Here is a 16,026-nt window from a genome sequence, read left to right on the forward strand (position 1 = left end):
CAAATGTAATTTATTCTTTTACAATAGAACCTTTCTTGTTACAGAATTTGAATATCTTTTTCCTTTGTTGAAGACATGTATAAAGGTTCCAAATGGAAACCAGGATGTGTATAACTGCACACTCAGGATTACCCTGAAATCTATCACTAATCAAACTGACTGATATGATGTTCCTTTCAAGTTAGCTGTCTCTTTAATCAAGTCCTTCACTGAAGGAATTTCAAATCACAAGCATAAATCTCTGCAGTAGTACTTGTATATAGAGCCTGTAATCAAATCTCTTAAAAAAAAAAGGACACCCTTTTATTCCTAGACCTCTACTTCAAGTGAAAATTACACAATTCAATTCACTGGGCTGCTTTTTGGCAGTCTACCTATAGGTTTCACAAACCACTTTTCAGAGAGGTATCTCAGGAGTTCATCGACTGGCAGACCTAGTTAAGAGGCCAACTGAACTACAGGGTTACAGTGGTTTCCTTTTTTTCTTCCCTGATTTACTTTTGATATGTCGTTGGAATACAGACACACTTCTTACTATAGAAAAGTTTCTGAATCTACATTCTGACTGTCTGACCCGCAGCAGTGATATGGACCTCATTCACGGCTGTACTTTTCCCTTCTAACTAAGAATAAAAAGAACTGGTTGCAACCAAACTGGGTAACAACAGTAAATGCACAGGCAGAAAAGGATAAGCTCATCCCCACTGCCATGATGCACCTCCCCTACCCCCACTTTAAAAAAAAAAATCTAATTTTTATAAATGGTGGCAACCTGTACCACTTTCAAGGCCCTTTTCTAGTTAAGGTCAAGAAAACAAACAGGCATAGCTGCAAAAGACTTTGGTTCAGAGAAGTGGCAGAAATCTTACAGACACTTTAAGGGGTATTTATAACAATGGTTAAAGTTGTATGGTTCTCACAGGTTGCATTTGGCGAACCAACTGCATGTGTGAGACCCAGAACAGAAACAGAAAAGTACTGTTTAAATACATATAAATACTGAGGTCCAAATCAAATCCACAACCAGTGGTCACATGCGGAGCGCAGGCTCACCTGATTTCTGCAATGGAACCATACTTCCTAATCCTTAACTATTTGAAGGCTATATAAAGCTCCTTTAGGGGCACTTGTTTCCCACAACTCTGAGCTGCCGGGAAGTTAAGACAAGGGCATCTGGAGGCCTTAACTCCAAAGCTGAAACGCTTTAGGCTAACACCCTGATTAGCGATTAACTACTTCTCTGAAAACATGGAGCATATTTTAAATGCTTCACGACTTTCTAATTTCTCTGTGTGTGGACATCACCTCAGTGCTGTACAAATAAATGTCATACTGTAAACTCTATTTTAGATGCTGTGTACAGTACGTATACAGAACGGCCCACAGTGTTTGGAGCCGTGCATAGACCCGTTTGCTGTGAGTAGGGTGGGAAAGCCAGGTGGGTTCAATGAATGCCCTCGTCTGATAATCCAAAACCCTCCATGCTACCCCGCTTCCAGGTGGTTTTCTGTGAGGGAGGATGAGCAAGAAAGGTGGGATGGGGTGGGGTGGGTGAGTGGCTCCCGAAGCTACCGAGGGCCGGCAGGCGGGTGCCTGGGCTCCCCCCCACCCCCCGCTTCCCACCCATCCCAGAAGGGACGTCCTCACCTCCAGCTTATCTGTCAGCTCCTTGTGCATCTGCTCGTACTGCCGGCTCATGTCCTGGTTCCTCTCGAGCAGTGCCTTGCCCAGTCGGGCCGCCAAGACCAGATCCTTCTCCTTCTGCCGGATCACCGACAGCAGCTCGGGATCCTGGGCGGGCGGCGGCTGCAGTTCGGCCCCCTCGGCTGGAGGCCCGGGCTCGGCCTGAGGATGCTCTCCGGGGTCGGACGGCCGTTCCCCGGCCGCCAGCAGCGCCAGCTCCTCCTCTAACGCCAGTTCCAGCTCCCCGGGGCCCCCGGGGAAGGAGACAAGGGCGGCGGCGGCTGCGGCTGGATTCCCGACTGCGTCCCCGGCCGCGGCGGCCAGCTCCATGCAGCAGGCGCTGTCCGGCTCTGCGGGTGCTGAAGCGCGGCCAGCCAAGCCCAGGCAAAAGGCGGACATGGCCCGCGCGCGCGGAGCCCGCAGCGGTGCGGCCCGGCCGGCGCGCGCCAGGCTGCAAGGGGGAGGGGCCCCGTCGCACCGCCCCGCGCCTCTCCTCACGCCGCGGCACGCGCCCCCCGGGTCTCCGAGAGCCCTGGGCGCGGCGCGCGCCGCCCCGCCCCTCCCCCGCTCCGGCGGCACGCGCCCCCTTCCCCCGCCCCCGGGCTCAGCTGCTCCGCGAGCGCTGGGGAGGAGGACGGGGTGGCAAAGGGAAGGCTGAGAAAGCGAAGAGTGAGGGGAGGCGAAGCGGGAAGGGCGGTTGCGAGGAGGAACGCCGCCGCCGGCTTTTCAACCACCCTGTTGCTGCTGCTCCCGCTGCTGCCGCTGGCCGGGCAGCGCCTCACGGGGCAGGCGGCGCTCCGCTGTCGCTGCGACGCTCGCTGCTGCTGCTGCCGGTGGCCGCTCTCTGCAGCCGCGCTCCATGTCCCTCGGCTCGGCGGCAGCCCCAGCAGCAGCGGCGGCGACAGCGGCTGCTGCAGGGGCCGAGGCGGCGGCTCCACATCGCGCGCCGCGCAGCCCAACGAGCTCCTTCCTGACTGTCTCAGCTCCTCCAGTTCACCCGGACGGCCGCACCCCGCCCGGGGCTTCCGGCCGCGCCCCCTCTCCCCGCCCCTTGCCGGCGCCTGACGCGCACGGGCACCTGTTCGCCGCGCCAGCGCGCGATTCGCCGGCTCGTGGGTCTCCTCAGCGGCGCCCAGGTGGCGCCGACGGCCTTAACCCCTGCGCTGCCTCACGCCCGGCGGCGGCTGCGCGCGCCGCCCGTGGAGACAGCTGGCGCATGCTTAACTGTCCGGGCGGCTCCCCGACGCGGCCGCGCCCCCGGCCTCACGTCCACCCGGTGTGGCTCCGCCCCCAGCACGCTCACCTCGGGGTGTGGCCTCGCGCGCACCTCCGAGCACGGCCTCGCCCCTAGCCTTGTTCTCACCTTAGGGGACGGCCCCACCCCCCGCCTCACTCCCTCTTCAGGGCTGGGGCGTTTCTCTGGGTCCAATGGGTCTCAGTCTTAGGTGATCACCAAGGGGACTGAGGACATTTCTCCAAGCCCGACAGAGACTTGCAGCCACGGCTTGTGGGTCTGAGCCCCCGTGAGAGCTAAGCAGTCAAGAGAGGGAGCCCTAGAGAGCAGTAGGAGGGATGACTTCAGAAACCCAGCATCTCAATGATGATGACTCAGGGATATAAGGGACCAGATACCTCAGAGATCAGCAGCCCCGAAAGAAAGGGGTTATGTTGAGAAACAACGGAAAAAACTGCTCACAGATGGAAATAACGAAGCAAAGACGCTCCATGATAACTTCCGTTTATTAGGCGCTTAGTATGTGCCATGTCTTGTGTTAAGTGCTTTATACGCATTATCTTAGATAATCCTCTCAAGAATCTTAAAAGTCAGTACTATCACTCTTCTCATTTTACAGAGGAGGAAATTGAGGCCTTGAGAAATACAGGATCAGATCCAGACAGGCTGACTCCAGGGTTCACATATATATCGTTATTCTTTACTTTCCTCACATATAAGTGTTGAGGAAGGTAAATTTGTGATCAAGATGGCCTGTGTCTATATCCAAGGTGCTATCGGGAAAGCTTACTGCAATGATCAAACCAAGGACTGAAGAACCTACTGGGTGATTCCAGTCAGTTCTTGCTTTGACCTCATTGGTAATGCTCTGTCTTCTATTTTCAGAAACAATCCCATCTGAAGCTAGAATTGGTCACTATTCCCTTTCCTCTTGGACAACAACCCATTTTTGAGTTAGATCGTATTTTGATTCTTTTCATTACAGTAAGATGGAATATTTCAGGACACTGAGCGGCTGAAATGAGTCAAATGGTTTCTCATGGCTTTTTGTCCTTATTAAATTCAGAGCCTAAACAATACTCAGGTATATACATCACCTTCTACCCTCAGGCTGAAGGTCAGAATCCTAAAGGTCCTGAGCCTCAGGGCTGACTTTGTTCTCTTGTTGACTGAAAAGGAGACAGACCATAGAGGGGTTCCCACATCAGTCTTAGAGCTAAATTTTGAAAGTTGACCATGGTACCATTCCAACAATGCATTGTTCTCACACTTTTTATTATGCCCTCTTGAGCAGAAATTGTGGGCCCATGGTGAGACCCAACTGAAGAATCCCTTTTGTCTTTTTTGATCAGGAAAGGAGAAGTTACTCCTATAAATAGATTAGGGACACACATATCAAGAGCAAACAGAATTCCTAATTCAAAGTCGTTTGTTTCAGCTATTTATTTTTCCTGATGCAGACTTGCAGCCTGTCTTTCCCTAAAGGTCTTTTTCTTGCCTTCCTTAAACTCGATGGTCCTACTCTATTAGACTTGCCTGTTACTGTGAGAATGAACTATTACAATGCTAACTCTAATTTCTGAGGATCCTTCTTCACAATGTTCCCCTGCCTAACCGGACTAGGAAGTGATCATTTTCTACTACAGGTTTGGCCCTAAGTACTATCTTCTTGTGAATAGTCAAAGGAGACCAGCCCAAGTTTGGAGAACTATTTAGAATAGTGGTTCTTATACTTTTTGGTCTCAGAACCTCTTTACACTCTTAAAAATCATCAAAGATATCAAAAAACTTTATATAGGTTTAGATATTGATATTTACTGTATTAAAAATTAAAACAGAAAAAATTTTAATTTTAAATATTTAAAATAAACCTGTTAAATCTTAACATAATGTATTTAATGAAAAATATATATTCCCCTCCAAAAAAAAATGAGCAAGAAGAAAGGCATTGTTTTTCATTTTTCTAAATCTCTAATGTTTGGCTTAACAGTAGAAAATGGACTTTTATATCTGCCTCTCCATTCAATGTGGTGATGTTTTGTTTTGGTTGAAGTATATGGAGAGAATCTGGTCTCACAAAGATGCAATTGGGAAAAGGAGGAATATTTTAATAGCCTTTTCTGATTGTTGAAGATATTTTTCTTTGATAATACACCAAAACTCAGCAAGTGATAGCTTCTTAAAGGTTAGTTGCAAGGTGGAATCTAAAACCACATCAAGGAAATCCACTGATCTACCTTTCGCTTTGAATGGATCTTTTACCCATGTGTGATTGATTCTTTAAAAGTATGTATCAGTCATTGGGAAAATATTGGTTCACTGAGTTATGCAGATCTTCCAAATATTGTCACATGTCATTATACTATATATATTTTAAAATACCATTCATTAATATAACCACTGATCTCATCAGAAAGGTCTTTATGTATTGGCAAGCTATCAAGCTCACTGAGGTGTGTATGAGTTTTCCAAAATTCTTATTTCTACTGGAAAGCTCCAGTTTTATCATTGGTAACCATAGTGTCTATTGTTTTCCTTGAAGTGACAGACTTGGTACATTCTTTTTTTTTTTAATCCAAAATGTGTTTATTGGGATGGTTTCCCATTCATTTTGATTCAGGATGCTTTTAGTGCTGCTTCTGTCTAAAGGAGCATCCTTCTGTAAGCCTTACTATTCCTCCTGTAGGCTGGCAGAGGACAGTAAAGCAGCCAACACAAAAAACTACTGTTTGTGCATGGCTAAAGATGGTTGTGATTTTATAGCATCCTGGGTATTTCACATCCATGAAACAGGAATTGGGGCTTTGCACCAGGTGCTTCTTCTTGTGTTTCCTCTTCTCCTCTGGAGAGGGATGAAGGGGATCCTTTGCGAGAGGCACGTTCTCGTGGGGAGGTTGTCACTGCCAGAAAGGGTGGTACATTCATTTTTGAATAAATATCTGCCAGATACCCAAATCTGAATACCAAAGTCTGTCTATCATTCATTCAAGTAAAAACGGTGTTCCATGAAAAACGTGACTAGTTCAACTCCTAATTCAAATGATGGTACAAGGGCTTTATCTCAAGACAACAACATACTTAGGTATGCAGCAGAAGTGCTTTATCGGTACTTTCCATTTCATCACATGGAATATTAAAAAGATGTGTACTCAAGCATTGGGATTTAATAAAAGTACTGCTTCATCAGGCACATTTTTAAATGAAATTAGCTTTCTTCTTCTTCTTCTTGTGAGCACATAGTAGTGAAGAATAACTCGCTTTGGTACCACTGTCATGAATCATGCTAAGGTATCAGTAGAGTTACTTACCCACTATTCCTTTTGCATTACCAATGCCAATGTCAACACAGTGAAAAACAAAAATAGTACTAGACAATTAGTATTATGTCTACTAACATGAAATTATGAAATAAAATATGAGATTATGAAATTAGTTTTACTCTTATTAATAAAATTAGAATTACTATCATTGCAATTATTATGAAAATAGTGCTTCCTTCCTTGACCCTCTGAAAGGCTCTTTGGGACCTCAGGAGTTGATGAACCACACTTCGAAAATTGCTGATTTAAAGCCATTCGAGACAGGTCAACCCTAAGCTAAGAAGAATGAACAAGTACCTCCCCACATGGAAATTAGTGGCAGGATTCAAAACTCATCAAAGCAAAGATATAAAAACCCTCGGACTTCTAAGAAGCTTATTATTTAGTTTATTCTGCTTCATACTATAATAATAGTGGCTAGAATATATTTAGCATTTAATTCCTTAAATCCTTTATGACAGCTCATTTAATCCCCACAATGACCCTATAATGCTGGTATATAACACTAGTATATACTAGGACGTGATACTATGATGCTGTCTAACTCTAAAGTGTTTGCTCTTAGTTACTAAGCCTCACATTTTCATCATTTTTATATTCCTTTATAATATATTTGCTTCAGTGTTGCTTTTGGTACCTGGATATTTTGGTGAACTTAGGTATGACCCAACTTAACGTGCAATGGATGGATTTCCACATAAGTGCTGTCACATCACTAAGAGTAAAGCATGAAATGTTTTATTTTTTAGAAACCCTGATATTTCCAAATATGATAACACTCATCGAATTTCCTCAAACTGTTTATTTTTATTAGCATCCTGACCTGCAAAAACTGGAAAGTGTAAAAGACAAAACATATTACAGAAAATTTGTTTTTGAAAAGTTAAGTGTGGAAGAAACATGAGGAGCTGGCAAAACGTGATAAAGCAGTTCTACACTTGGTATTTTCATTCAGCAATTGTAAGTGTGTGTGCATTTTTTTAAGTTTTATATTTTACTTATGAACTAGTCGTGGGAACATAAAAGTCTCAAAAATTCCTAAAATGTTACCCAAAAGCTTTTTATATTTTTTGGAGACGAATTGACTCAACATTTTGCAAAGTGTGGTGTGTGTACCTCTACTGATTCTCAACTTGATTTTTAAGGGAAAAACATTAACTTCAGTGGCTGATGCTCAGTAGTGTCAGTCTTTAGCAGATACCCTGCCTTGCCTGGTGTAGGCGTGTGCTTTCTCTGCTACCTATCACGGTGCCCCAGCATGCCCTGCTGGGACTCCTTCCCAGCCCCTCCCATCTCTAGGTTCTCACCTTGGCAGCCCCTCCCACCTTTCCCTTCATCCTCTCAGGGTCCCCTCAACCCCACCCCACACTCCCTTTTCCCTTTTACTTTCAGGTTGTTATTAAGATAAAAAGATTTCATGTATGTACAGCACTTAAAATAGTGCCTGGCACATGGTAGGCACAGTGTGGGTGCTTGAAAAATAAATACATAAAATAACTGAGCACAGAGAATTCCCTGGCGTCCAGTGGTTAGGACTCCGAGCTTCCATTGCAGGGGCCCGGGTTTGATACCTGGTTGGGGAACTAAGATCCTACAAGCTGCGAGGACTTAAAAAAAAAAAAAAAAGCACAGGTTTCTCCCTCTGACACCGTGATTTTTCATATCTTTTATGTCTGACTTCTTTTTCTTTATATGCCTGTTTCCTTTTTTTTTTTTTAATTGAAGTATAGTTGATTCACAATGTTGTGTTAGTTTTCCGGTATACAGCAAAGTGATTCAGTTATATATGTATTCTTTTTCAGGTTCTTTTCCACTATAGGCTATTACAAGGTATTGAATATAGTTCCCCATTTCCTTTTTTTTAAAATAAATTTATTTTATATACTTATTTTTGGCTGTGTTGGGTCTTCATTGCTGTGTGCGGGTTTTCTCTAGTTGCGGCAAGCGGGGGCTACTCTTCGCTGCAGTGCGTGGGCTTCTCATTGTGCTGGCTTCTCTTGTTGTGGAGCACAGGCTCTAGGCATGCGGGCTCAGTAGTTGTGGCTTGCAGGCTCTAGAGCACAGGCTCAGTAGTTGTGGCGCATGGGCTTAGCTGCTCCGCAGCATGTGGGATCTTCCCAGACCAGGGCTCGAACCCGTGTCCCCTGCATTGGCAGGCGTATTCTCAACCACTGTGCCACCAGGGAAGCCCCTCCATTTCCTTTTAAAATAAATTTATCAAGTTAAAAAATAGTCAACTCAATAAAAATAATAAATAATAAAGTGTCATTGGGTAGAGCAAAATCATGACGGTGGTATGCAAATGACTAAAGTTGGCATATAGTGCAGTTACTGAGAGTGATGACCTGAGGCTCCTGGATTAGATCTGTGTTTAACCAGCTGTGTACATTTGAGAAAGGAATTCAGTGTGTTTGGGCTTTGGTTTCCTCATCCGTATGGTACAGGGTTGGGCTGGATGATCATCTCTGCATCCTCTAAACCAGTGGTTCTCATCTGGGGGTGATTTTGCCCCCTGGGGACATTAAGCAGTATCTGGAGACATTTTTGGTTTTCACAACTGGGGATGGGGGTCGCTATTGGCATCCAGTGGATAGAGGCCAGAGATGCTGCTAAACACTCTGCAATGCATAAGACAGCAGCACCCACCCCCAACAAGAATTATCTGTCCCTAAATGCCAGTAGCACCGAGGTTGAGAAATCCTGATCTAAAACAACAGGCTTCTACAATCTGACCATGGGATTTGTTGCCTGAGAAATATATAAATGGGTTATACACAAGAGAGGCTGTGATGTGAGCCCAAGGGTGCCTTTGGTTGCTCTTAAGAATTCACATCTGGAAACCAGCTCATAATAGAGCCATACCACTTAGGCAAACAAACAAATAAACAACAACAACAACAAAACCCTTCTGTTTTGGGCTGAATCGCTCCCAACATTGACTAAATTGCTCCCTACATTCACTCTCTCTTCTAGTGATTTGGCAGTCTCCACTGCTCAAACTCATCAGAAAACAACTGCTTTATGCTCAAGAGTTGGGTATTTTCGGGTCTTCCAATGCCCAAATATAGAAAGATTTGTGATTTAATTTTCTGTGCTCACATTTTCCTACTTCTTTTCAATGATTTTGGCCCTAAACACACTACTGATGTGTTTTGTACATAGATCATTCTTCTGAAGCTATTTTTAGACACTTCCTAGTTTGTTTGCTTTTTTTTTGCGGTACGCGGGCGTCTCACTGTTGTGGCCTCTCACGTTGCGGCGCATAGGCTCTGGACGCGCAGGCTCAGCAGCCATGTCTCACGGGCCCAGCCGCTCCGCGGCATGTGGGATCTTCCCGGACCGGGGCACGAACGCGTGTCCCCTGCATCGGCAGGCGGACTCTCAACAACTGCGCCACCAGGGAAGCCCCTAGACACTTCCTAGTTTTATTTCATTTCAAGAATTTGCCAAATATTTGTTATGTCTTATTCTTTCTGCATCACATTCTGATTTAATCTGTTGGCTGGCAAGTTAATTATACCTATTGATACTGCTCATAATAACACTGTTTCTTAAGTGAATTCCCCTCCCCCCCATTTTCTCTTTATTTTTCTTTGTCATTTTCAGAGTAAACTGATTGTAGAAGTAGTATATCATCCAGTTGCCAGGACAACTGAAAACTTTTGCTGGTGGATAGGCAAAATGCCTTTAATCTATTTTTCATAGTTTGTGTTATCACTGCTACTACTACCCTTCTTGCTCTTAGTAAAAAGCCTAGATGGGCTTCTTGGTGCCTTTCTGTGATAAAAGGAAACATCATTATCTGAAGAGTCAAGGTTTAATTGCCTGTTCTGCAGAATGTAGTTTTGTTTGTGTCTGAGGTGTGTATGTAGGCAAGTTAAGTGTTCTGGGAAGACAGGTGGAATAATGCACCAGTTAATATTGGTAATTTAATTTATACTTGACAGTCACTGGGAGAAATAAGCTTTTATTGGGGATTAATTTTTTACGGTAAATTTTGAAATTCTCAAGTCATGAAGAAGTCCACTGGATTATATAGTTATCAAAGTAGTTGGCCAGTAAGTATTAATTAAGTAACCATCAGAAGTTGGTATGGGTTTGGTATTAACATTATAAAAGCCCTTTAGGATTTAGGAAAATACAAATCCCTATCCTCGAGAATGATTCCATCATTGCTTGTGTAAGAGAGTGTGGTCAAACTGGGCAATCACCAGTCTCCTATGGCTTCTCTATAGCTCACACCAGAGGAAATATAATATAGTGGTTAAGAACATGGTTGCTAGGGTAAGACCCAGTTTCCAACTGAGGCTCCCCCAGTTACTAGCTGAATAACCCTGGGTAAGTTAGTTAACCTCTCTGGCCACCAGGCATTGTGTAAGTAAACAATTTTGTTCACTAATGTCTTCTTAAGGCCTAGCACAGTGCTTAGGATAGAGTAGGAACTTGATACATTTTTATAATGAATGATGTATGTAAAGCACTTAGCACATTGCCTAGCACAGAGTCAGTGCTCACACAATAAGACGTTAAAAAAAGCCACCTTGGGAATTCCCTGGCGGTCCAGTGGTTAGAACTCCACACTTTCACAGCCAAGGGCACGGGTTTGATCCCTGGCTGGGGAACTAAGATCCCACAAACCGCTCAGTGCGGCCAAAAAAAGCCACCTTGATCTCAGAATGCCAGATGTGTTACATATTAACTTGGTCTGTATGGTTGATATTAACCTCTTCATTTATCCAGAACATTTATTGCATAGAAGCTGTTATGCAGGAGAAACAAGGATTTATATGTTATGATACTTGCCCTCAAAAAGTTTACAGTTTAATAATGGATAGAAAACGTGAATAGAAATAACTATAATAATAACCAGTATTGAATTATATTAAACAGTATATTAAATACCTTATAAACGATGCTTTGCATTTTTTGGAATTCAGAGAAGGGAGATATTATTAGATACAGTAGCATAAAACTAAAAGTCTGTGTGCTTTCCATTATCACTATGAGCTGGCAATCCTCAACAATGTCAGTGGCAACACATTCTTACCTCCCCCCTTGGCATGCCACTGACAATATTTGACAAAACTGATCAAGGAACACTTCATGACTGTGGCCCTTAAAGGACATAGGGAATTATATGGGCAAAGATGGAAGGCAAGGCAAGTAGAGAGAACAGCTTCTCCAAAGACCCTGGGGCAGGAAGTTGTGTTTGGAGAACAGCCAAGGAAGAAGAATAAAGTTGTAAAGGTAAAGATAGGTTGGCATTGGCTCCCAGAAGAAGGAAAGATGCCATTTATTGAGTGCCAACTACCAGTAGCCAAAGGATTGGCTTACATTGTTTGTCTAGCTTAAAACTTACAATAATCTTTCCACTTGGGTATTATTACCCCCATTTTATAGATGTGGAAACAGGTTCTGAGAGGGTCAGGGTCTTGCCCAAAATCCTGCAACTAGTGAAGGGCAGAGCTGGTATTAGAACAGAGATCAGATTGCTTATAAAACCTGTGGTCTTTCCACCTATGTAGCTTTGAATGCTGAGCTGAAGACAATGGGGGCCACTGGAGATTTTAAAATCGTGAAGTGATCTGAATACAGCTGTAGTTCAGGGAGGAGAATCATCGGGCACTGGTGTTAAGGATGAGCTCACGGTGGGAGTTGGGAATCGGGGAGGCCAGTTATGACGCTGCTGGAAGAGTCTAGATGAAAGGGATGATGGAAATGGGGAAAAGATGTCAGAGAGGCCGAAAAGAAAGAATTGCTAGGATTTGGAGACTGACTGGAGATTAGGGAGTGGAAATGAGGAAAAAGAAGGCTGCAGAGATGCCTCTGAGGTTCTAACCTGGGAAACAGAATGATGGTGCTATTGCCAGAAACAAGAAAGCCAGAAAAAAGAGGGAGAATCACACAATCATGCCCTTCGATCTGGCTATGGCTGAGGACATTTGGCCTGCCCAGGGAAATAAGACAAGCATATAATCAGTATAAACATAGCAATTCTAAGAGTGAGTTGTTGATGAGATGTTGGTCAGGAATTATATCAATGGGCTTGAAAATGAAAAGAGTTTCCTCATCTGGAAGAAACCTCCTTAAAGGAAGCTACACTGGATGGAAGAGAAGGGCTAGAATACTTGACAGGAGGAGAAAGGTTATTCTCTGTAGTTGGAAAAGCATTAGTCAAGGCCTGGCGATAGGAAACAGCTCACAATGGCTCCATACCTGCGGGAATGGAAGCGCCTCTCTTTTACTGGGCCAGGGTGACTACAGGTGGAGTGACCGTTTCCCCCATCTTCCTCAGTTCCCATCTGTAAGCAAAGAGCATTGGACTTCTCTTCCTGACAGCTCACTCCACCCATCCACCCCCAATCTAATAAAGGAAAGGATTAGGGAGAGAAGCAGGCCTCCCTGATGGGTTTGGAAAATAACTGCATAGAAAAAAGCTGGATGCATGTTCTATTATACATTTGCAATTACAAAAATCAAGAATTTGCAAAGGCTTATATTCAAGAAGGCAAATGAAATCACCCAATTAAAAGAAAAGAAGATGGCAAGGACTCAAAAACTGGTTACAGAATGTAATTTAATTGAAGAAAAACCAAGTATGGCAAAGGTATAATCTGCATTTCCCCTGGGTCTCAATTGAGTGATTCAGCTTTTTTTAGTAAGTGGGTCAGAAAACTGTTAATCCTATAATGATTTTGTTCAACTGCATTCAGCTGGTACATTTGTTTCTTGCAGATTTTAAAAAGCAAGTATGTTAAGACTGTCAAAGTTGTTGTTAACCCAATATCACATTGCTTTGTTTATCACCCATGAATAATGTATTTATTTTCTTGATTGAAGTCTGTCCTTTTAATTGACAAGTAGTGACAATATTGTTTGCGGTTTTACTTTGAAATTTTGTGTTTTGTGTTGCATAGCTCTATGGTATAGCTGATACAGTGATACCATATAATAGGGAGTCTCAAACAGAAATTTAACAGGCCAAGCCATTGCACTACATGAGGACAAATATAGGAGCTGATATATTGGTTTTGTGGAGGCAAAGCTCAGGTTTAAAAACATAAGCCATGAGTCACCATGGAAGAGCTATTTTTTTTCAGTCAGTCCCTGGACATAGTAATCTTAATTAACATGAGTCCTATTCTAAAATGTGGACCTGCTCTTGATGTGCTGGCAAATCAAAGATTTCAAAGCCTTTTAGACAATAGACCAGGGCCAGGTCATAGATGTCTCTGAAGCTCAGTTTTCTTATCTGAAAATGGAGTTTAAAAATAGTGCTTACCTTAGGGCTTCCACGGTGGCACAGTGATTAAGAATCTACCTGCCAATGCAGGGGACACAGGTTCGAGCCCTGGTCCAGGAAGATCCCACATGCCATGGAGCAATTAAGCCCACACGCCACAACTACTGAGCCTGCGCTCTAGAGCCCGCGAGCCACAACTACTGAGCCTGCGTGCCACAACTACTGAGCCTGTGCTCTGGAGCCTGCAAGCCACAGCTACCGAGCCCACGTGTCACAACTACTGAAGCCCATGCACCTAGAGCCCGGGCTCCACAACACAAGAAGCCACCACAATGAGAAGCCCTCACAAAGCAATGAAGAGTAGCCCCTGCTCGCCACAACTAGAGAAAGCCTGCGTGCAGCAACGAAGATCCAACGCAGACAAAAATAAATAAATTAAATAAATAAATTAAAAAAAAAACCCTCATATTAAAAAAAAAAATTGCTTACCCAGGGGCTTCCCTGGTGGCGCAGTGGTTGAGAGTCCGCCTGCCGATGCAGGGGACACGGGTTCGTGCCCCGGTCTGGGAAGATCCCACATGCCACGGAGCGGCTGGGCCCGGAGCCTGTGCTCCACAACGGGAAAGGCCGCAACAGTGAGAGGTCCACGTACCGCAAAAAAAAAAAGAAAAATTTTTTTAATTAAAAATAAAAATAAAAAAGATAACCAACAAGGACCTACTGTATAGCACAGGGAATTCTGCTCAATGTTATGCAGCAGCCTGGATGGGAAGGGAGTCTGGGGGAGAATGGATACATGTATATGTATGGCTGAGTCACTTTGCTGTGCACCTGAAACTATCACATTGTTAACAGGCTGTACTCCAATATAAAATAAAAAGTTAAAAAAAAATAGTGCTTACCTTATGGAGTTGTTGTGATGATTAAATAAATAAATACATGTAAAGCGTTGAGAACAGTGCCTCGCACATAATAAACACTATATAAATGTTGATCTTGTTATTGATGGGAAATTCTCCAAGGCATTATTACCGTATGAACTTTGTTGGTAGACAAAGTCTGACCTCACGGAACACATTTGCTTCTTTTCTGTTGGAATCTGCATAACTCTTATTCTCAAAGCACAAAGTTGCGAGGAATTTACCTTGCTTGTCTATTCTTACCTCTTCATTTAGTGCCCCTCCCTCTGCTTCCAGGCACCCCACACCCTCAGGATTTTGTGCTCTGGCAAGACAAAGCCAGCACCCCACAGGCAGTAAGTACCCCAAGCTCTGGCCTTCAGATAACCCAGCTTGCAAGTTCCTAAGAACTGGTCACTGTAGCCAGTATGAGAAATTGACTGATGCCAATGAAGTCATGACTGATAATGACAATGGATTACACACAGGTATGTTTTAACCTTCCTGGCAATTTATTGCCAACATCCAAAGGAATGCTCTCAAATTGTAGAATTTAATTGACTGAGATTGGCCAATAGGGAAAAAAACCCTATTTTTTTGGTGCCACCTCTCAAGTCTATAGTTTTCTCTACTGTCCCTTGGAAGAATTCTGGGCCATTACAGAAAGAGAACTTTTGCTCTTGTTGTGAATTCAAGGGGTTTTATGAGATTTGCAGGACTTTGGGTGAGACTAGAGAAATTCTTAGGCTAAATTAGGGGTTTCCAGGTGTGGGCAAGCTGCTGAATAGTAAGTATAAGGTAGTTCCGGGGCAGGTGCAAAAGAGTAACAATGAAATGGAGCTGGTCTGAGCCTAGGACAGACATTGTTTCTTTTGGAGCAAACTAGGCTTGGTCCAGGGGACCTAAAGCAAAGAGATGGACTGGCCACCATTCACTTTGCTGCTTTCTAATTGTGAGTCAGTATATGTTGCCAAAACTAGCAGATGGTTCAGAGAATCACAAAATATGGTTAAACAATTGGTAAATAGAACTTACAAAGAAAATGTGAATGAAGAGAATTATTTAACCAGAGACAGGTAATAACATACCCTGTGTTATTTTACTGAAGGTTGGTTGTCTCAGTTCTCCTGGAAAACAGAACCAATAGGAGATATCTATCTATCTATCTATCTATCTATATCTATATCTATCTATCTATATATATATATATATACGGAGAGAGAGAGAGAGAGAGAGAGAGAGAGAGATTTATGATAGAAATTAGCTCACATGATTATGGAGGCTGAGAAGTCCCACCATCTGCCCATATGTCTTCTGGAGAAGCAGGAAAGCTGGTGGTGCGATTGAGTCCAAGGCCAAAAGCTCAAGAACTGGGGGGCTGCTGTTGTAAGTCTAATTCCTAGTTCAAAGGCTTGAGAACTGGAAGAGAAACTGTCCAACAGCAGAAGATGAAAGTCCCAGCTCAAGCAAAAAAAAAAAAACATATAGAGCTTTGCTCTGTTTTTTTGTTTTGTTCAGGCCCTCAACTGATTGGAGAGGGTGAACTTCTTTGTCAGTCTACCGATTCAAATGCTAATCTCTTCCAGAAACAGACGTACCCAGAAATAATGTTTCACCAGCTATCTGGGCATCTCAGCCCAGTCAAGT

The 16,026-nt window shown here is 43.7% G+C and overlaps 2 protein-coding genes across 4 annotated transcripts in view; both read right to left on the reverse strand.

The window, feature by feature from the left end:
• Positions 1–2,123, reverse strand: part of LOC115855349 (BICD family-like cargo adapter 1) — a 96,617-nt gene extending 94,494 nt beyond the window's left edge. For all 3 annotated transcript variants that reach the window (XR_009566330.1, XM_030860526.2, XM_030860524.2), the window contains exon 1: positions 1,648–2,123. Coding sequence is in view for 2 of the 3 variants with exons in the window: in XM_030860526.2 (XP_030716386.2) it covers positions 1,648–2,082 (435 nt within the window). In the remaining variant the exon portion in view is untranslated. The remainder of the gene's footprint in view (positions 1–1,647) is intronic.
• Positions 2,124–5,544: 3,421 nt separating this feature from the next.
• Positions 5,545–5,703, reverse strand: LOC115855353 (small ribosomal subunit protein eS27-like). The gene has a single exon (XM_060310135.2). The coding sequence runs from the start codon at positions 5,701–5,703 to the stop codon at positions 5,545–5,547; it is 159 nt and encodes a 52-aa protein (XP_060166118.2).
• Positions 5,704–16,026: the final 10,323 nt, after the last annotated feature.

The sequence above is a fragment of the Globicephala melas genome, chromosome 13, assembly GCF_963455315.2.
Source record: "Globicephala melas chromosome 13, mGloMel1.2, whole genome shotgun sequence".
In the NCBI taxonomy this organism is placed as follows: Eukaryota; Metazoa; Chordata; class Mammalia; order Artiodactyla; family Delphinidae; genus Globicephala; species Globicephala melas.

Coding starts and splice junctions, on each gene's coding strand:
- LOC115855353 (XM_060310135.2), bottom strand. CDS start 5,703: ATGGATGTGAAATACCCAGGATGCTATAAAATCACAACCATCTTTAGC.